General features: G+C 32.9%; 2 protein-coding genes across 2 annotated transcripts in view; one reads left to right on the top strand and one right to left on the bottom strand.

Annotated features, from left to right (window-relative positions):
* Positions 1-16,282, top strand: part of LOC133321038 (afadin) — a 65,960-nt gene extending 49,678 nt beyond the window's left edge. The window contains exons 8-20 of the mRNA XM_061530143.1: positions 3,262-3,383; positions 4,551-4,605; positions 4,680-4,924; positions 5,370-5,567; positions 6,188-6,653; positions 6,761-7,285; positions 7,432-7,679; positions 7,736-7,854; positions 11,879-12,022; positions 12,181-12,352; positions 13,373-15,740; positions 15,898-16,019; positions 16,093-16,282. Coding sequence (XP_061386127.1) covers positions 3,262-3,383; positions 4,551-4,605; positions 4,680-4,924; positions 5,370-5,567; positions 6,188-6,653; positions 6,761-7,285; positions 7,432-7,679; positions 7,736-7,854; positions 11,879-12,022; positions 12,181-12,352; positions 13,373-15,740; positions 15,898-16,019; positions 16,093-16,282 — 4,974 coding nt within the window. The remainder of the gene's footprint in view (positions 1-3,261; positions 3,384-4,550; positions 4,606-4,679; positions 4,925-5,369; positions 5,568-6,187; positions 6,654-6,760; positions 7,286-7,431; positions 7,680-7,735; positions 7,855-11,878; positions 12,023-12,180; positions 12,353-13,372; positions 15,741-15,897; positions 16,020-16,092) is intronic.
* Positions 16,283-20,045: 3,763 nt separating this feature from the next.
* Positions 20,046-21,533, bottom strand: LOC133321027 (geranylgeranyl transferase type-2 subunit alpha-like). The gene has a single exon (XM_061530134.1). It carries the CDS (start codon positions 21,525-21,527, stop codon positions 20,046-20,048), a length of 1,482 nt encoding a protein of 493 aa, XP_061386118.1. The 5' UTR covers positions 21,528-21,533.
* Positions 21,534-23,192: the final 1,659 nt, after the last annotated feature.

Genomic DNA, 23,192 nt, shown 5'->3' with positions numbered 1-23,192 from the left:
TCATTTTTTTCATATCAGATATATTTCCAAAAATAATAAACAATAGACACTTTCAAAAACAAACAAAAAAGGTCTTTTCCACAACCTGCAAGAATGTACATTTTTTTACTACGATAACAATTTTTTATGATATCTGCAAAAATAGTAAAAATTTGTAGAACATAGTTTTAGTTTAGATAGTTTTGATTTAAAAAATTGGTATTATTGGACTTTGTCTCCCTCTCTCTCTCACTCTCTAATTTCTTTTTAAAGACAATACACAACAAAAGAGCCTTCAGAATAATTTTTGATAGCCATTTAATGGTTTTCCTGAATGCTGCTCATTTCATGTAGTTACTGGTTTTTATTAATGTTTTTTAAACTTACATTTTAAAAATTATTTAATAATACAAATAGCTATGACTCATTGTTAAACAAAACAATAACAAAATAAAGAAAATAATTAAATTCATTTTAAACAATTTAATTGGATATTCAAGCGAGAAAAACGCACAAAAGAAATTCCACAACAAAAAAAGAAACAAAAGCTTTAAATTTAACTTAAACGAGGGGTGGCATTTGTTCAAAATACTGAACATCAATAAAATGGATTGATGACGAGAGCCCAGCATCATAGCATCGCTACACATTGAGGAACATTTTATTTGGAGTTTGTTTCATCCATTCAATAGCCCATGAGATTCCATCTAATTAATGAATTCAAATTCAAAATCAAATTTTGTTTTGCATTTTCAAGTTACGGAGAGAGATCGATATCGGCCTCAACATCATCTACATAATCTGTGTAGAGAAGCAAAAAAAGAGAGAGTGTCGGTGTAATAAGTTTGGTTATTAATAATGTTAGAAATATCTTTATTTATAATGAAAGAAGTCCACTATCGAGGGGAATTTCATCTGGGCTAAAAAAGCCGATTCCAATAGAAAAACAAGTAAAAACTCCAGTAGAAGTTTTCTTCTATCCTAGAAAAAAAAACCTTCCATACATGATTTCTTCTATTGTAGAGGTCTTCTATACTATAAGCAGATTTATTCTTGAGTTCTTAATCTATGGTAGAAGAGAATCTACTCCAGAAGTACAGGCCTTCATATAAAATTGAAAAAGACTTCTGATGCAGGTCTTCATCTATACTAGAAAATTAGTTCTTATTAAGGTATTCATCAGAAGAAAACAACATATATAAGACAACATCCGGAAGAGTTATTCAACTATAGAAGAATACCTCCCTTATTCTAAAATAAAACCTCTGATTGTGGCATTTATTTATACAAGAAGAAGGCCTGTGATTGAGGTCTTTATCTATACCTCTGATTGTGGTATTCATCATTGGGGTCTTAATCATTACTAAGAGAAGACTTCTGATTAAGGTTCTTTTCAATACTAGAAAGATACATCTGATTGAGGTCGTTGATGAATAATCTATATAAGTAAAGACCTCTTACGTAGCCTATGTATATATAATAAATGAGTTACTTTGTAAAACTATTAAATGTATTAGATAGGAGGAAAATAAATCCATTATTTTTTGGCAGATGGCTGTACTGATAGATTTTCGTAATGTTGTTTGATCGATACTATCAGAGTTATGCTCCTTGGAAGGGTGACATTTCGCAGTAACAAAATTTTTTCGCTTTTTTTGTTTGGTGCATTCAGTTGTGAGTAATAGAGTGTTAAAATTGGAAGTGAAGAGGAACAAAATTCGGTACATTTTACAGTTTTTCTTTAACAAATACGAATATGCAAGCCAAGCGGCTTAAATTGTGAATGGTGTTTATGGTTCCGATACTGTAACCGCCAATTATGTGCAATTTTGGTTTCGTAGATACCGTTCAGGAATTTTTGATGTTAAAGATACACCTATACACAGTTAGGCCGGTCGTCGAAAATGTCGATAAAATAGTAGAAATGATCGAAGTTGACTGGCATGTTAACAGTCGTAACATCGACCAGTAGCTAAAATTCGACCATAAACTGTTTTGAACCATTTACAATTGACCAGAAACGGACAGAATTGACCAACAGGACAACGCTATGCCACACACATCTACAGTGACTCGCCAGAAGCTGCGGGGGAGTTTTAATGCATCCGCCATACAGTCCGGTCTTGGCACCAAGCGATTATCATATTTGCAACATTTCTTTAATGATAAAAAATTGGTATCTAGGGAGGATTGTAAAAGTCGACTATTAGAGTTTTTTGCAAATAGAGAGCAGGACTTCTATGAGAGAGGCATTATGAGGTTACCTTTAAAATGGCAACAAATAATACAACAAATCGCCAACCTAATATCAACAACTTTTTAATTTTCCTTAACTATTTCTATCTTAGAAAAATGTATAATTTTTAATCCAAAAATTGTTTTATGAAGAGGACGATTTTCTAATAGTGTTATAAATTGAAGTATTTCCGATCTTTTTAATTATGTATTCCCAAAACGTTCAAAAACGAAAAAATGTTCCACAATTTCAAAAAGTGATTGAAATACATAAACAACGTGATTTTATTTCCGCTTAATGCCAAGTCAATTCATTCCAAACATGTACTCGTAAATGAAAGTGTTAAGACTGTAATTGAATTTAATGACATTACCCAAAGGAAGACGAAAAACATCCCCCAATTATCATCTATCTAAACCATGTCATTCAGTGTTACACTTAAAATGATTGCTCTAACTAATGAGCCATTAACTCGGATGTAAATTAACCACACGTCCTTGTCTGGGGGTCAAATGTCGATTTATCATACCGCCCCTCGATTCGATATTCATGCGGCAAAAGAGGCGGCATGGGCTTGATCAGAATGTCATGAATGCAATGAAACAACGAATGTCTGTCTGTCCAACGGACCGCTGTGCGTCTAAATATTTGTGAGTGTTTGTTGGTGTTGTTGTTCTTGGGCGCTCTCCCAAATAATAAAAAACAACATCAACAACTGAAACACACATCTGATCTGATCTGTGTCGTCGCGTTCTGTGTAATAAAGGCGTTTCGAATAGCAAACGCCCCTTGTTTTTTAGTCGAATTTTAAAATTAGTCCATATTAGACGTGTGTATATCAGCGGTAATGATTAATTTGTCTCGTTGAATTTTTTAGGCTCAAGGGAGAGCAACACAAAACTCTTCCACTAATTTAATATTCAACAAAAGAAAAAAATGTAATTGCCATTAGGCTGTGCAAAAATCATATCCATCAATTTTAATAAAAATTCTAAAAAAACTTTTTTTAATTGCTGTTTTATAACATGTGCTTGTTTATTTTGCAGAACGGTTCCGTGGTAATGTTCGGTCGCGTGGCCTCATATCGGTTTGTGGACTCACCCACAGATGGCCGCTACAATTTGGCCTTGTCACAGTCACAATTGGATTCGGCCTGTCTCTATGAAAGGTAAGTTTCAGTGTGCATTCTACATAGCAAAAAACAAACAATTGTTGTTTTGATGTGCTCTCTGTGTGTGTATTAATGTTATAAAATGTAACAAAACCCAAATATAAAAGTTTTTTTATTTGAAAACCATAATCACTATCAAGTATTGTTTTATGCTGCTTGCTTGTCGTTAAATGTTTTCTTATTATTCATTTTTTTAATGTTCATATTTATGTTGTGTTTTGTTATAAACAAATCGTTAAAGTTTTTTTAATTTCATTCATAAAATATCCAAAAAGAAAATGCTTTTAAACAAAAGTTGGAGAAGCACAATTAAATTCTTCGGTTTGGCAATTCAGAATTCAGTTATAACTACGATTTTTTCTCTCTTAATAACGCTTTATAAACACACATCTTATGCAGGACCGGAAACTTTTCGAAGTCCTGAAATCCGAAATCCAAAGGTTTTAAAACATTTATGTCTTGAAAAGGATGAATTAAATTTACAGAAATTTGTATTATTAGAGAGGCCAAGGAAAAAGATAATTTATCAAAATCCAAATTTCACATTCGTTTGCTTATTAAGACGTCGGTCCATCTTTCTAGAGATTTCAGTTTTATAGAGTGCATCGTCCTCCTTTGTCCCGGTTAATATTTTTTAATATTTATAAATGAAATAAAGTAGGCCTCGATTCAGACATACTGAACTCTTCATTGTTCTCCTTTGCATCTCTTACGTTCACTTCTGCCACAGATTGTTGAAATGCATTTTCTTGTAATTTGATTTCGACCCTTTAACCTAATTATTTTATCATATTTTTATTTTACTTTTTTTCATTTTATGTGTTGCATCTGTGAAAAACCATCACGTTTGTTATTGTTTTTATTTCACTATGTTGTTGTTGTTAATTTTCCATTGAAACGAAACAAAAAACCAAAATGCACCAACAAATGCATTTGTATTATTTATACCCAACAAAAAAAACTACACCAAAACAATATCAATCATAAAAACAATCATTACATGAACATATCGATGCATATGGACACACTCACACACACATAACGCAATAAACACACAAACATATACACATACACAATACACATATATGACGACATTTGGACGGAAATTACAAATTTGTTTAAACAAAACAAAAAACAACTCACAACGCTTGGAAATCACAACAGCCGTTCACCAGCATCGCCAGGATCATGGAATGATGAGGATGGGGCGCTAAGTTCGGTAAGAAAAAAGAAAATAATTATAATTTTTTAAACAAAAACTATTACATTATTATTTTCCATTTCAAAATGAAGACTCACAAAAGCGATTATGATCCCCACAATCCCAATGCTGGAGATCACACTGAAATTGATGGCAAATTGAGATCATCCACAAATGGTAGTTCCGATAACACAAATCCCAGTGGAAATGGAAATTTTTCCGGTGGCGGCGGAGGAGGAGGTGGTGGTGGTGACACCCAGAGTTTAGAAGGTAATCTGGAAAATGAAACGAAATCAATATCCAGTTTGAAATCCGGTGGTTCCAATAGTCAAGAAAGGTATGTTGTTGAATAATATATTAATAATATTACTAAAGATTATTATAAAATAATGAATATTTTTCTCTAGACAATTTTTACAGCTTTTACTTGACCTTTGAATACATAAAACAACACACTATCAAGTTATATAATTTGTTTCATTAAGCAATCTAAACACGTTGTAATTAAAAAAGTCTTTTTGCTAATGTTTTTTCAAAATCATTTTCATTCTTGATTTTCATTATTTGTTTGTTTGCCAAATCATTTAAAAACAATTTTCATTTCTACGTGTGTTTGTTAATTATTTTTGATCTTACAAGTAATCGCTAAATCATAAATTTGTGTTGTCCGCTAAAATAATCCGTTAATAAAACCTATACATTATCTTAATATTTACCATGTGAAAATATTTTATTATTATTAATATATAATATTTTTAATTTGCTCTTTATTATTTTAATAGATCTCCCAAAATGCCGTTGTCATCAACGTCAGCAGCTGCCCACATTGAGCCACAAGGCCAGGAGCCAATATTGCCGGCCGTTTTAGAATTTCCTGAAACCCATCAGGAGTTTTTTCTAAGACACATCATAACCGAATTGGATGTTAATGCCCCGCATTTTAAATTAGCACCCGTTTATTCTTTGTATTTATGTGCCAGGTTTGTTAAATATTTTAAAATGTCAACCCTTTCGTCTTTAAACTCTCAGGATATAAGCCAACATTTCCAAAAATAATGACGTTTTATCAAAACCAATCACAAATCAACCCTCTAAATATATATATTTGTATGACACATTTTAATACAAACAAAACCATTTCCTCTAAAAAATTGATACATGTAATAATAGCCTATTCGGCAGATCATTGCATTTATTCACCTTTATTGCTTCATTCTTGAGTTTAAAGTCGAAAGGAACAAATTTCTTAAGCTTGATTGTATTTGCTTATTTTAAGATTATTATGTGTATTAAGAATGTTTGCATTTTATTGTGACAATATTATATGCCGACCTTGTTGTTAGCTTTTTACTAACAAAACTTAACAAAATACACACCGTGAATGGTATTGTAACCTCCAGCCACTAAAGAGTATGGAGTTTACTTCGGCTAACACCCGTCTAAAAGTCTTTGGAAATATTTTTTTTCGATAACCCCGAAAATTGTACTTCCTTCAATTGAAAACCTGAAAATGACAAAAACAATTCAATACAAACAAATTCTAAACGAGGAATTTGCAAACATCTTACTAATCCCTGTTCATTCTCAATACCCATTACAGATATCGTGCTTCAACACATTACCGTCCAGAGCTCCAGCCGACAGAACGTGCCCATAAATTAACAATATTTTTGCATCATGTCGCTAATCTTATTTACAATGTTGTACAAGAACAATATACCGATCCACGTATACTGGCCTTTTGGATGGCAAATTCATCAGAATTTTTACATTTTCTCAAATCGGATCGTCACATAAGTGCATTTTCGGTACAGGCACAAGAGGTGTTGGCCGAAAGTGTGCAGACAGCGTTTCGTAATTTGGTAAACTGTTTTAGAGTTGAGCTATCGCAGACCCTAAATCAATTTCTATCGGAGACAATAGATCATGATTCTGCCGCTGGTTTAGTATTAACCGTTTTAGGTTCTGCCATGGCTCTGCTGAGAAGATGCCGTGTAAATGCTGCCTTGACAATACAATTATTTTCCCAACTATTTCATTATATCAATGTGATTTGTTTCAATACGGTGAGCAAAAGTTAATGAAGAAGAAAATGTTTGTGTTCTTGTTATATTTATATTTTCAATAAATTAATTTAAAGAGTACCTTATATTAATGAAAACTTTTTTTACAGATTGTTGCCAATTCTCATATGTGCACTGCCGAATGGGGCAAAGTGATGACCGAACGTTTACAACTACTTGAATTGTGGGCTGAACGTCAGGGCTTGGAGTTGGCTGCCGATTGCCATTTGGCCAAAATCAACCAGTGTGCCCAATTCTTACAGGCCCCCAAAACATCTGTAGAAGAAATTCAACAATTGGCATGCTCTTGTTTCCGTTTGAATTCATTGCAAATGGCTGCTTTATTACAACAAGAGAAAATTCCTCGAAATTTGGTCGATACAGCCATACGTATGGCTGAATCTGTAGCCGATGAATTGACCCGAGCTGATGGTCGAGAAGTTCGTCTAGAAGAATCGCCAGAATTACATTTGGCATTACTGTTGCCCGACGATGGGTTCAGTTGTGATGTAGTGCGTGGCATACCTTCAGGCTTGGTGGATTTTTTAAATCCTCTCCAGCAACAGGGAATGTGTCGATTGGCTGCTCAACCCACATCAATAGGATTGTGGACCGTGTATATGCACCAATTTAATGTGAGTATGAATAATGGCTTTTATAGACTAGTAGTTTTAATATTCTAAGCAAATATTTTATGTTGAAAACATACTTCTTTTAACTAAACAAAAGAAGATTTCAGAAATAATCACTTTCTAATTTTATTCAAAATATTATCTTTTAGGCCCGTTCTTCAAGCGCCATGTCCAACAAACTTCCTCAGCCCGAGGTGCAAGTTATTAAATTGCATAAAAATTCGAATGGCATGGGTCTATCTATCGTAGCTGCCAAAGGTGCCGGACAAGATCGTTTGGGTATTTATATAAAGAGTGTAGTTCCTGGTGGAGCTGCCGATGCTGATGGTCGGTTACAGGCTGGAGATCAGCTTTTGCGTGTGGATGGACAAAGTTTAATAGGCATTACACAAGAAAGGTAATTGGAATAAAAACCAAACCGTTGCGTATTATTAACATTTTATATTATTTCAGAGCTGCTGATTATTTAGTGCGTACAGGTCCCGTGGTTACTTTGGATGTTGCCAAACAAGGAGCTATTTATCATGGTTTAGCAACCCTACTACAACAACCCAGTCCGGTTATTCAACGGGGTAAGTTAAAACATTAAATAGACAAACAATAAAATTTAATATTTGTAATAGAATAGTCTCTCTCTTAGAGTATCCAATAGCTATAGTGCTAGTTACCATGTATTTGTATCTAATTAAAACTTACATCTCTATCCTTTTCACATGCTGCCTTTGTTTAACAAATAAAATCATAATTCTAACTAACTTTAATAACAAAATAAACGAATTAACAAACACAACCCGACTAAATTAGATGAAATGCCACCACCAATGCAAACATTACAATTTCCCCATCCTCAACAACGGCGACATAGTAGTCACACGACCAGTCGTTATTATGGTTCTATTTCTGATGATAGTTTAAATCGTAGTCGACGAGAATCGTATGCTGGCATGTATACGAGCTCAAATTCACCACCAATGAGACGACTAAGTGCTTCATCTTTGCTGGAAGAAAGATGTAAAATGGGTTATGAAATTCCAATTGATCCACGTTATAGAGATACCAGACCCATTGCTCGTTCGGCAAGTAGTTTATATAATATGAGCAAGGAAGTTTCATTGAGTACTCATAATTTAACCAACACTCTGGGGGGAGGTATGATGATGCATCAGCATCAACAACCGCAAATTCAACAGCAACAACATCAGATATATGCTGCTCCCTTGAGGAAACGTGCTAATAGTACCAGTAATATGAACATAAACAATACCCCACCACCCTCTATTTATATTGAGGAGTACATGGAACCAGGAGAACAATCCAGTGCAGCTAAAACTAATTCTCAAGAATCGTTTACAAATTTTGTCTACACCGAAGTCCATCAGCCGTTGAATGAAGAAGGTATTGCCTCAGTCTCTCGATCTGAAGATATACCATTCATTGACGATGGATCTCCCACAGAAGAAGAGAAACCATACGTTCCCTTGCCAACAGTTACCGGTACTCAAAGCAAAAGTATTATCTCAAACAGACATAAAACAACAGCCACAAATTTGTTAAATCAACGAAAAACGGTCAGCTTTGATTTGGAAGATACAGAAAATAAACCGGATGTAACAGCAACCATTAATCGAAAATTCCACACCCATGATGCCATAAGTAATTTTTGTCATCAGCAATCTTCATCTAGAGAATCATTACTTAAAGATTCTAATTCATCACTGGAAAGAGATAAGGACAAAGGGTCGTTAATACAGAAAATACGCAGAGAATTGAATTCCTATCGTTCAACATCTGGTGGCGATAATAGCAGTAATTCCAACAGCAATCGCTCATCCAGTGAGTCCATAGAGAAAATGCCCCTATTAACGCAACGTTTTCGTGATATATCCATACAACCAAAAAGAGAATTGAATAGTATACGATCAACATCTAGTGGAACGGGAAGTCCAGCACGCAATGGTTTTCACAAATTCCAACAGCAACAAAAAAGGTTTATAAATAATAGCAATCATCAACAGCTACAGTTCAAGCGTGATCAAGTCATTTTGCACCCAACTACTACTACTATTAAAGCAACACAAAATGTAAATACCAATATCAAATTTAAACCCAACAATTGTCCACCAATCATTCAGACAACCTCCCCTACCAGCTCTGACAATGAAAGTCCCAAAATTAACCTAAAATCGCCTCCTCATCCTATTGCTGAAAAGAATATAAAACCAAAATCTCTATCACAAAGTAATCTCTTGGATAAAGATTATTTACAATTTGCCGAATTCACCAAGCCATATGGCCAAGGAAAAGTCAAGGAAATGGCAGAATTCTTTGCCAAAAACAAAGATTTTAAATTACAACCATTTCGTAGAGAATCTGTAACAAAAAGTTTCTCACCTCAACGTTCTTCACAACAAAAACGTTTGACCAAATCCACTTCAGATCTTTTGGAGACCAATTGTAATGATTTGGACGGACAAAAGAAGAAAAAACCTTTACTAACACAAACCGAACAATCGGATATACTCAAACAATTAAAAGAATGGAGTATATTTGGCCTAGAAGGTCGTGACTTTGATATTAACCTAAAAAATGCCAATCAATCGCCATTGTCCAATTCCAATTCCTCAGTACAATCGAATGAAACCAAACAACGAATTAGTTTAAATCATTGCTGTTTAAATAACAATACAAATAGCAATAACAATAATAATATTATACATGATTGCAATATTAAAGATATACCTGATTCTCCTGTAACCTGTAATTTAAAGCCTTTAACAAGCACCACTTCCACCAACACCACCTCTACTTCTAGTCGTTTAAATGTTAACTGTGATTGTCAATGTTTTCAAACTACTAAATGTTGTTGTTTTATGGAAAATTGCACACAAACCTGTATAAACACCAATTGCACATGTTGTTGTCATCAACATGAACATCATTGTCGTCAACAACTACATCATCATCATCACGACCACCAACTAATGAATGATGGCCCAGAAATCCAATATAACTTTGAAACAACAACCTCCTCATCAAATGCTTCTACCATTACCTCCCCAACGAAAGATGCCAGCATCCCCACCTCAACATTTCGTCGTTGTGGTACTTTAAAACTTTGCCCCAAAACAAAAAGTGTACGAAGTATAAAACGCAAGCAGCAACAATATAAACAGCAAACGTCAAATGATGGAGAGGAAACCCCATCCCGGTGTAGAAATCTATTATCATTAGCGTCCTCATTGAATAATGATGGTGATGATGTTGATCAGCCTATTAAAACTCCAACTACAGAAAATCTTCGTACATGCTCTAGCACCTGTCCCCATTGTTGTAAAGAATTTGAAAATCACAATACTTGCTTTAATGAATTACACGATGATGATGACAAAGCTGTCGATGGAATGGCAAATGAAGAGAATGCTGCTGATGAAATTTCTGATGTGGACGATTCTAACCTAACAAGTTGATAATCCGTTGACAAGAGGTTGTTGCAAACATTTTGGGAAATCTAGCCCTGTTTTTGAGTTGCTTTTTTGTGTTTGTTTTTCCATGTTTTTTATTACTCTTCGACGTTGTGTTTGTGTTTTAATTCCTTTATTTTTTCAACGCGTTTTCAAAACTGTGAACTATAATTTTGATTGGTGGTTTTAAATTATGCTGCACCTTACAGATAGAACTTTAATTTGTTCTAATTCAATATAAGTATTATTTTTAATATTTTTTATTATGAGTTATGTGGACTTTACCTTTTCTTTCTTAGGGATTTTTTATTTAGACTTTATGCTAAGAATGTAATAAATGGTTCTTAAATTAGGTTATTATTTATCAATTGTTTTTACAAATGTGACAAAATATGTGTATATAGGTCTCATAACCCTTCAGTAACCTAGTTCTAGTTCAATGACTATAAGTTTTCATTGAACTTAATCGGGTGTGGATATGTTATTAGAATAATACCCTTACAAAGTTCCTACTCTATTTAAAGTACGTATCATTATATGGGGCGTTCAAACACGAATTTCTATTCTAAATAAAATCCGTATATGGAATTTTATCATTATCCTTGATATATAAAATAATTTTTAATTATAAAAAACGAATCTAATAAATATCGTTTAGGTCAAGTAGTGCTTTAGAAAGTAGTACGTATATAGAAATCCTTTCATTGCTTTTATATAATATGAACTATATAGATTTATATCTAGACAATGAAATATATCAATGAGTTTTCCACCTATAGATAAGTGATTATAGATTTTAGTTAACGTTATTATGAGCCATTTTTTGTTGGTTTATTTTCACATGTACTGTTTTCCTAATTTACTGCCATAAACAATATTTTATATTAAATTTTAATTTTCTTGTAGAGTACACTTTGATTAATTTTAATTTATAAAAATATTTATTAATACTTATTTTAAATACTACTGTTATAACTAAAAACAATGCACTCTAAACTAATTCAAATTTTTTCTTCATTATTTTTCATGACAAATTGCTTCTAACCACCATTACGAATTGGTTACAATTGCAAATTATCAAACGCCTGCTTCCAAAAAAAATCGCAAAACAAAATGAAATATGCAACATCTTCAGGTAATCGTCGCATGTCTGAACGTGACCTAACACGTATGGGTGCTGATGGTAAAAATGTTGGTGGTCCTCTCATAGCAAATAATCATTTAGCCAATAGTAAATCAGTACCAGCATTACATCATCACATGGGCAGTGGTACTATATGTAAGTTAATTTTTAATTATTAAGAAATTAAAAAAAAATAATTAATTAACATAGCTGACAACTATTAATAAAAATCATATAAATATTCTCTATGACCAATTTGATAAAAATTATATTTTATACATAAATAATTAAAAAATATATTATTTTTCTTAAAGCCATGGCAAATTCGAAATCACGCAGTACTCATAGTTTGGCCAATCCTGCAACAAATTTAAATAATACCTTAAATAACAATGCCAACAATAATAACAACAACGAACAAGGCTTTTATCAAAATTTGAGCGTTTATCGCAATCAAAATCAATCACAACCGATTTTAAGTGAAAGGTAAGTTCGAAATTACGAAAAAAAATAATTTATATTATTGTAGTGTTTAGAGTACATTTAACCAAAAACAATATACAAATTATGATTGGTACTGGTATCACATTTCTTTTTTTTCTTATTTTTTTCATATTCTTTTCTATTCCTCTTTGTTTTTCTTCTTTTGTACAAATAAATGCTTACACAAACAACCAATTATAATCAATTAGGATTACTTTACGTTTTAAAAAATTACTTTATGGTTTTATACCCATTAAAAAAGAAGTACAAATTCTAGAAATGACCAATGTGAGTAGAATTGAACAAATGCAAATTGCTTTCCGCTATTCCTGATCGATGTTTTGATTTATTGTCTAACAGTACACCTATACATTTGCAATTTGCTTTATTTGTGCAAAATTTATTTGATTTTCTTTATATACACAAAACACATACACACAAATGATACTTTAAACACTACAACTATTTATATTCATTATCAAACAAAGCACTTATTATAAAGGACTGCTATATCAAACAAACAATTATTTATGTTGTCATTTTGTACAACCGTTCATATAAAAGTACACCAAACGTCAACCTTTATTCGCATAATTTTCTTATGAATTGCATTATGTGCTCTACAAAACAAAAAACTGTTCAACAATTATTAACTAATGATAAAATATAAAAAATAAATTTTGAAGTAAACATCTACGCCAGAGATTAAATAGGAATGTTGTTTATGAAAATGTTGTCCCACAAAATACGAAAATTCCACGTGGAATTACTCATTAGGATGGATCACTACCGTGTCACTATATTCTTTGAAACTTCCCTGATTATATCTTCTTAATTTATAAAACTAAATATACATATTCGTTCCCTCGAACTTGAACCTCCAAATTGTACACAGTTTATATTCACATAATTATATATTTGTATTAAATATATTATGAATGTAAATAATATTTGCTATGTTTACATATTTTATTTCTATGCCTCTTATTTAATCATACTTTTCTTCTAAATAATTTCTTTCAGACCCCCCATGCCATCACATTCCGCAATGAACGCATACAATGGAAATTCCCAACAAAACACACAAAATCCAATACTCTCGCCAACAAATGGTACAGGCCCAACTGGAAATCAACATCAAAATCCATACCAACAACAACAGCAGCAGCCACCACAACATCACCAAAATTCTCAACATCCAATGATAACATCTCCACATTCATCTAATATGTTGCCCAGTCGCCCACAATCGGCCTACTATCAACAGCAACAACAGCCACCACAACATCAACATTTGACACAACAACAATTTGCACAACATGCTCATAACTTCAGTGCTAGTACCACCAACTTGTCGACCATGCAACATCAAACCCAGCAACAACAACAACATTCACAGCATCCCATGCATCATATGACACCACAGCAGCAGCAACTATATCGTGAACAACAACAGCAACAGAGTATGACATTGGGAAATCGCTCAAAGAGTACCCAGAATTTCCAACGTGACATGCAAACACAACAAAGTTTACGTATGCAACAGATGATGGCACCATCCATGCCCAACATTAGCAATATGTACCAACAACAGCATCAGCAGCAGCAACAACAACAATCGCACCCTGGCAATCATAGTAATATGTCCATGGCAGCGAGTCAAAGCATGCAAAATGTTTCATCTATGGGCGGCGATACGTTAGATCAAAACAATGGCGGTTATATGTCGCAGGCACAACATTCACCTGCTGGTGGGGCACAAACCCTTAGAAGAAATATGCGTCCCGACTATATGGATGGAGGAGCTCAACACTCACCGAATATGACACAAATGCAACAACAACAACAACAGCAAGGCAACTTCATGACACTACCCCCCAAGCCAGGTCAACAACAGCAACAATTAACTCCACCAAAACAACAACAGCCGCCCACAGCACCAAAACCACAACAAAATCGTTTATCGGGCACACAACAGCAATTTCCGCCTCAGTCTTATTTGGGTCAGACTCTGTATTCACAGCAACAACAGCAGCAGCAACAACAACCACAAACCGCTGAGGAAAAACCTCCTCTACCACCAACCACCACGCATCCTCTTTACAAGGCCACTCAACAAATCACACCAGGCATGAACTACATTGCCAGTACCTTGGATCCACCTAAAGGCGGTTATGTACCAGTTTCCGCTTCGGCATTACAACAAAATAAGAACATGTTGGGAACAAATCCTTGGGAACGTGAGGAACGCGAAAAGGAGGTAGAAATGCGCCGCGAACACATACGTCAATGGCGTGAACAGCAAATCAATGAACTGTCATCGATTGCCCAACGTACACCCCAACAGGACGAACAACTTAAGACTCTCATACTCGAAAGAGACTTTGAGCGCAGAGCTCAAGAGATGGAGGAGCAGGAGGACGAAAGTGAACCATCCTATGAGAAAGAAAATGTCCAAGAAGTTTTCCGTTTGAATCATCAACAAAACGTCATTCAAACGCCAGTGACCAATTTCCGTCAAACTGAAGTAAAAATCGCTTCTGTGGTATCGGATCAACGTAGCAATAATTCCAATGAAACATCACCCATGTCATCTGCACGCAACTCAGCAGCTGAACCTGTACAACCACCACCCATACCAGTCAATCCCCCACCCAGCACAATTCCCACAACCATTGTGACAGGCACAACCACAGTCCAGCCCAAATCTATTTTGAAGAATAATCGTTATGATGGTTCGAGCACAGCACCTTCATCGCCATCTAAATCACAAAAATCTGCATCCTTTGCCGATGAAAAACATATACAAACAGAACATCCCATTTCGTCATTGGCTCGTGATATATCCCACATGTCAATCGCAAACTCCTCAACCTCATCGTCGACCACAACTGCGACAACAACAACTAGTTCATACGATAACAATATGAATATGGAGAATTCATCGGCACCGCCACCACCTCCTCCCGAACGTAATAGTTCATATTTGATTATGTCACAACAAAAACAACGTAGCTCTTCTATTGGTCTTCTGAAAACGGCTACCATTAATTCAGCGGATATGCAAAAGAAATCCTCGGCTGCTAGCATATTACTAAACAATAATAACAACAATATACAAAATAATTTAATTTCTTCACAACAGTCGTCGCCATCCTCGTCGACAATGGATATGTACAGTGCAACATCATCATCGAGTCCATCGTCGATTTTGATGCGCGACAATAAACGTGTTTCGTTCCATGATGAAGAAAATAATTATGTTGTTGGTGGTAGTGGTTCAACAGCAGCATACCATCAAATGGAATACAATAGCAATAGTGTGGATATGTCGATGGTGTCGAGTAATGGAGCTTCTGGGGATTTGAACACAATTCGTGAGGATAGTAGTGTAAGTATAGTGGACTTTTTGTGATTCAAAATATATAGTGTCCTCCCTACATGAAATTCAAAAAGGATGAGGAAATTTCAAAACAAATATCCTTTTAATTCATCTACAATAAATTGATATTTCTCAAATTTTAATTGCTTCTATTTTATTTTCATAGTTTCTACCACAAAATGTCGATACATCCATGTTGCCATCAATGCCTGCCACACCTGATGCTGCTGCATGGAATACCACAGTACAATCTACTCCCGGCGTCATAGGGGCTCAAGAAGTCTACAGGTAAATTCGCTTTTTTTAATTCATTTCCATACATGCAAAATAACCAAATCTACTTTTATTTCTAAATCTATAGAGATCCACGTACACGTCGCTTGGCAGAAAAACAACAACAGCAACAACAACGCAATACCGAAGCAGTACCCGAAAAACTTTCCTTTAAGGAGAAAATGAAAATGTTTGCATTGGAATCGGGTGAAGATAATACACCAAAAGATAAATTAAAAATTTCAAGGGCACAAAGAGACATTGATGCTGTGCATTGAAAGGTAACAGGAAGAAAAATAAAACGATGTAATATTATGGAATAGTAGCAGTGGTCTAGATTTATACAAGCTATACATACAACATTAACCATTAATAAATTCGAATGTTTTAAACAAGAAACACACACAAATTATTGAATTTACAAATATAAATATCCATAACAAGAACTATTCAAATGAAACCCCTTATTAACGAATTTGCTTACACAAGGCAATAATGATAATAATAATTATTATTATGAAATATTTTTTAACATTCTTTTTATTCATTATTATCTTATTTTAACTATAATTTTAAATGAAAAAGCCCCCCATTTTAGCTTTAAGGCTTTAAAAGAGTAAAGTGTATAAACAAAACAAAAAAATAAGATTACATTAAAGAAATATTATCATTACTACTTATAATTATGTATAATTAAATCTATAACAGAATTATTAGCAATGTAACAAAACAAAATACACATAATAGTTCGCATTCACTATTATCTTTTTGAATTATAAAAAAACATTCTATTCTTTTTTTCGTTTTCTGTTCTTTTAAGTTTTAAATATATTTTAGCAAGTGAAAAACAACATTATAGACCATAAGATTTATGCATAAATTTGTAAATCATTGATATTTCTTTAAATAAAAAAGAATTATATTTATGTAAAAAATATACAACAACAAAAAATCAACAACCAAACGAGAACACCACAATTCAATTTGAAGTAAATACGATAAGTAAGAAAAAGTTTGTTTTTTATAATAATATTTACCAATATATATGTATACTAATATATATTAGCAGCAATGTTACTAAACTAACTAACAAAAAAAGAACCTTAAAAATTAACCACATGGTCCAATATGTATTACCTATTAGTATATAAATAACCAAACACTTACATCAGTCCTATGCTTTTTGAAAGTAAATTTTGAATTAACATTTTTAAATAACTTTTGAAAAATAATTCTATTTTTTATAAAATGACTATAAAAAATAAAAAATTTTCCTGTATAAAATACTTTTATTGAATAATATATTTCCTTTCACACATACGGATTAACACACTTTTTAATACATTAACTTTCCTATATTTCGTAGAATAGATTAAAAATTACTAATCCATGGTTTAATATGAATATATTATCCACAAACATTTCAAAGGTTATAATGTTTATATCCTTTGAACAAATCGAAAAGATCCCACGAATTTACAATATTTCAATCATTTATTTTACGGAGATATCTGAGATATATAGTCGGCATCCCAAAACGTTTATGCACTTCCTGTGCGTGTATTATTAAATGAAACAAATGTCGCAATTATTGTATGTTTTGTAAAATTAAATTGTGGTCAGTAAGGTCTTTAGTTGTCGGCTGTTAATTACAACTTACTGGTATTTTTCTTATTTCTTTATTTTCAAAAATGAAATTTGAGGTCATTAATGTAGATTTTACTTAAATCGTAAACTTCGATTCAGTGAATCTTCTCCAAATTACACGGAATATACGGTAATTTGAAATCGTAAAAATAATTCATTTATTATGGCTTGATTAAAAATTATTTAAATTGAATTAAATAAAAAAACAAAGTATATTTTCTATTGATTTATATTTTCTGAAAAAAATCCAAAATACAGTTTTCAATTTCATTTTTCTTTTCGTAGATGAATTTAGATTCACCCCGTTAGAGGGCTCACAGTATTAGTAATACTCCGGACAAAGCAATGCAGCTCGGGATTTTATTTTTTAAAGACATTTATGCAGACAAATATCACAATACATTTTTTTACTTAAGCACCAAAATATGTGAAGGGTGAATAGAGTATGTCTTCTCTTAAATCTTTCACCATATTTTAAATAGGATGATGTAAATTAAAACCGTCCCCATAAATAATATATAAATAATTAGGATATAAATATACACATAATATTTGACAACTGTTAAATGCACATCCTACCTACATACTTTAAACGTAAGTATTGAAATATATTAATTAAAAAAGTAAGACGACCAATATATAAATGTTTGAAATATAATAAAAAACACTATAAAATTTCTATTTTCTAAATATGATAGAATTTAACAAGTTTTGTGTACTGATATGTATATTGAAAACTTTAGAATTATTGTTTTCAAAAAAGAAATCAAAACTATTTTAGATGAAAAAAATATTCCCTATATACAGTTTAAGCTTTAAATTAAAGTGCAAATTAAAATGAAGTACTTTTAACCGAAAATAAAAAAAAACAAATGAAGAGAGTGAAGACCTAGAAAGTCACTTGAGAATTGAATTACATACGAATGGACCAAGCTAAACAGTTTTCCTAAAAACTAAAAAAAAAAATATGATTGAAAATCAATAAACGGGTTTTAAATTATTTACACATATATAAGATACACTATAATATTAACAAATGAAAAACAACTTGTCGGAAATGATAACAAATAAGCAAATAATAAAATAGAAAAACGATCAATTATTTTATTAAACTTGTAACTATAACATACATATATTTTTGAATCCGTTGTTAATACAAACCGAAATAAAAATACATTTCATTAAAGTAATAATAAAATAATTGTTTATTAGAAATTGTTCATATAAATATTTATGTTAGATCAATGAAAACCTAGATGCAAAACGATTAAATAAATACATTTTTCTCGATTTAATAAAACGTTTAATTATTGAGAAAATTTATGGTGGCAGAGTGTGTTAATGCAGTAAAGTTATTCTTACAATTAGTAGTGAGTATCAGAGATCTTCATGAATGGTAAAAAAGTCTCGCTCATTTGTGCCTTTACACAAAAAAGAAATGTGCAGTGCCATGCACAAAGACAAATGAATGATGCAAAGGCATGATTCGAGCCGGAAAATCATTCGTTGTTTAGTGCAGTGTTTGCCATAACTAAATTGAGAGTACGTGTAGGTGAGCGCAACTGAGAATTTATCACCAAAAACTACAGAGGAAAACAAATGGGAGTACAATTTTAACTATTAATGCTAATGAATGATTTTGGGAAGTTTTGAACATCAATGGTTTAGTGCTTGTTGTTGCTTTGAACCTGTATATATTCATAGTATTCGCAAAAGCAACGAGCTTTAGCATGCATTCATAAAAATCTCCATACGTCTTGAAAAACAAATTTGTTTACATTGATACTCCCTTTTGTTTAATTTGTCATAAATTAAAAAGTGAAAATACATGTATGTATTTAAAAATGTGGAAAATTTCCTTTAAATATTCCAAACAAGAAACACACATGACAACGAGATTATGTATTGCTAACGGCACATAGAAAATAGAGAGAGAATAGAGAGCGACGATAATAGCAAAGCAATGCAAAAGCAACGAATATGCAGTAAAAGAAATTCAGCTAATGCAGATCTCTGGTAAGTATATAACCCCATATACATTATGGATTACAATTAATATGTAATATAACTTAATATTATATGGAGAATTTACAACTTATTCAACCCACCCAATGAAAACTAAATTTGTTTATTATGTGTGTTCCCATAAATATGTTGTGGTGTAATTTTTATTCAGCCTAAATAAAATTGGTGTACAATGGAATATTGGAATAAATACATTACTAAAAAACATTAAAGGAATATAAGCTTGTCTAAAACCATATATGAGACAATGAAAAGACCATACCAGGCAAATATCTGCAAAGAAATAAACATTCACATTATTATTATTAGCATACAAATGAATACCAATGAATCTCTAAGTACTCACAATTGATTTAGAAAATGCCATGTTTAAATATTGATAAATGATTTCAGTTCACCATAGCGTTTGGTCAATTCCTCCGATAGGATTATTTCATCAGCCACTATTAAATATTGCTTATCCGTAAGGCATGTTAGTTGATTTTCTTGTGACAAATCTAATGATTTTAACATATTTTCACCAGTCTTTGACCATTGAATTAAAGCTTTCTGCAAAATCCATTTGGAAGCCAAGTCCTTATAATAATTTTCCCTTAAGCTATCAACTTTTTGTAATTTCTTCAAATACTCCATGGTTTTGTCATGGTACGCGTTGCAATCGATGGCCCTCATCAATAGTGCCGATGTAAGCAAACACCATTTACTATCGGGTTCATATTCCAAAAGACTCTCGCAGGACTCTAATTGTGATTTTAGCTGATCCAATACATCTGGAGTATACGTTGTGGTGGCCTCCAAAGGTTGGAAATAATAAATGTCATCGTTGTATTTACTTAGAGGTAGTGTGATTGTTTTAAGTGCTTTGGAAGTGACTTCCAATTGTGTATACAGTGAAGGATTTTCTACTTGGGTTTTGCTATAGAAACTTGTATCAGAGACTTGATTATTGAGTGTTTGGAAATCAGTAATTTCCAATGTTTGTCCACCACCGGTGAGTAATACTTTTAACTCTTCCTTGGTAGTGGGTTTGGTAAACGATAAGACAGTCTTGTCTTTGCTACATCTAAATGCACACACAGCCAATTCTGGTTGGGAATATCCCAAAAGCCATCGTTGATAAAACCATGCTGAGCTATCGTAGGGATCAGTAAACGCCGCCGTAAGTACCATTTCCAATTCTTCCTTCAGTTTTTCTTCACTCATGGGACGTTTGGGTTTAGCATCGCCCTCATAGGGATAGAGAGCGGGCAGTAGTAAACTCCTATGATGCCACGAAGAGTAATTGGAAAAATTAACTTTAATTTTCTCAGTACAGAAATCCAATTCTTCTTCCTTGGGAACTTGAGCCTTTTCCACAACATAACGTTTATAATCCCATGTATGGAAGTTCCTTTCATCCATTTTTAAGTATTTATTGCACAACATAACCTCTCGCTGCCAGTTGGCTTTGGGTGATTGTTCCAACAGCCACATACGATGATGCCAAATATTGTAACTCTTGGGATTGACCAAGAGGCATTGTTCCGTCAAGGAAATTTCAGTCTCTAATACTTTTAAAATACGATCTTCTTTGCTCTCTGCATTTTCATCGGGTATATCATCTTCCTCTTGGATTTTCTTCATTTTGGCTAGAATGCATTCCCTTCGAATATTCCACAAAGTGGAAACATCAGGATTACGTTGAAGAATGGGTGTAGTATAGGCTAACATTTCATCATCGTATTCATGATTTTGTCTCTTAACACTTATCTTTGCTGTTGCAGCCTTGTATGCTTTAACTTTTAGAGCCTGTTCCTTCTTCTTGCGTTCGCGCTCTTCCTCGGTGGTACGTACTTTAAGGCGACCGTGCATTTTGGTGTTTTTATTTATGGAATTGTAGGTATTTCCAGATTTTTTCGGCCGTCGAAGATTCGTATCTTCTCTTGTTCAATTTTCCTATTCACGGAATGGAACTAGTTAATTTTCCGTCAATGAATCATTTACAATGAAGAAACTGCAATTCACAATAATATTAAACAGCTGATGTGCTGTGTTATCGCTAACGATACCAATAACAAGAGTCAAATGTGAGAACAGGGTGACTCGGTAAGTAACACAAAGGCCGTTATATTTGAAAACAGAAAATAGTGAAAACATAAGTCAAATTATTTGCTCGTAATATTTAAAGAAAACAAACGTTGATAAATAATTGAAATTGATTTGTATTTATTGAGACTTCATTCATTTCATTAAAGACATGGTATTAACAATAAATATCAGGGACACTTAAAACTATCATGTATTATTCTAATATCATTACATAAACTGGGGATGCTACGTGCTTAAACATTCTTTAGATATGTAATTGTAATTAACAAATAATCAGTAAATGAGATAAATAGTGTTTGCTCCCGACACTAGCTGTAGCGAATAGAGTTTTATCTATATTTTGATGTGCACTTATAACTACAAAAAAAAACCAAAACAAAACAATTAAACTAAAATTATATATACCTAAACTACATAAAAAACTACCCCCTATGTGTTCCAGGTGTAGAGTAAGAATAAAAGTTTTGGCCAGATGAATTTGACCCTCCTTGAATTATTCCTAAGGCGGAAAGATAATTCGTATTCTTCCAATTAAATTCACGTTCGCTGTTTAAAATTTCCTGAAAAATAGACCCATTGAAATCGACAAGTCTTTCTACGAATCGCTTCATCAAATCAAGTGCATATGCTGAAAGTCGTGTAATTTTGCTCTCATTATAAATGAATTCATTTGAATATCGCTTAGTATGTGACTGAAAATTTCGACCTAAGCATTTCCGAATAATGTTCCGCTCAAAAACTTCTAATTTCTTCATCGTGGTTGGAGAAATGTTGAACCAAATATTAAAGGCATACAGAAGGACAGGACGTATGCTAACTTTGTAGAGGAATAATTTAGTTCTAACTGATAAAAATTTGTTGTTAAATAAATTTGAAAATGCACCTTTAATGCGATTCGCTCTTTCCAAATTATAATCAGCATGTCTGTTGAATTTTAGAAGGTGGTTGAAATTAACTCCTAAGTATTTAAGGTTATCAGTGAACTCAATTTCATCACTATCCAAATGCAGCTCTAACTGTTTACTTTCCGGGACTACAGTATATTTGCATTTTCCGGAAGCATTTCTAATGCAAATTGCTTTACTCTTTGCGGCATTAATTTTAATGCCCCATTGCGAATAAAAATATTTCACTCGGTTAAGATGCGATGAAACATGTTGAAGAGCAACTGACGGGGACTCATCGTGAGCGTAGAGAAGAGAGTGGCCGGCATAAAGTATATCCTTGGATCCATCAAATACATGGGGAAAGTCGTATATGGATATATTATAAAAATGAGGTGCTAATATGGATCCTTGCGGCACGCCGCAGGTTATATCACATAAGGATGACAAGACGTTTTCAATTTGAGCATAGAATTTTCTTTCGTCGAAAAAGCTTTTAAAAAGCTTTACTGTCGTTGGTTCAAACCCAATCTCAATCATTTAG

This window comes from Musca vetustissima, unplaced genomic scaffold (assembly GCF_032173495.1).
Source record: "Musca vetustissima isolate MV318-11 ecotype Yass unplaced genomic scaffold, APGP_CSIRO_Mvet_v1 utg38845, whole genome shotgun sequence".
NCBI classification, from domain to species: Eukaryota; Metazoa; Arthropoda; class Insecta; order Diptera; family Muscidae; genus Musca; species Musca vetustissima.
Note: the sequence above shows the minus strand (reverse complement) of the source record. Positions and strands in the feature narration are given on the sequence as shown.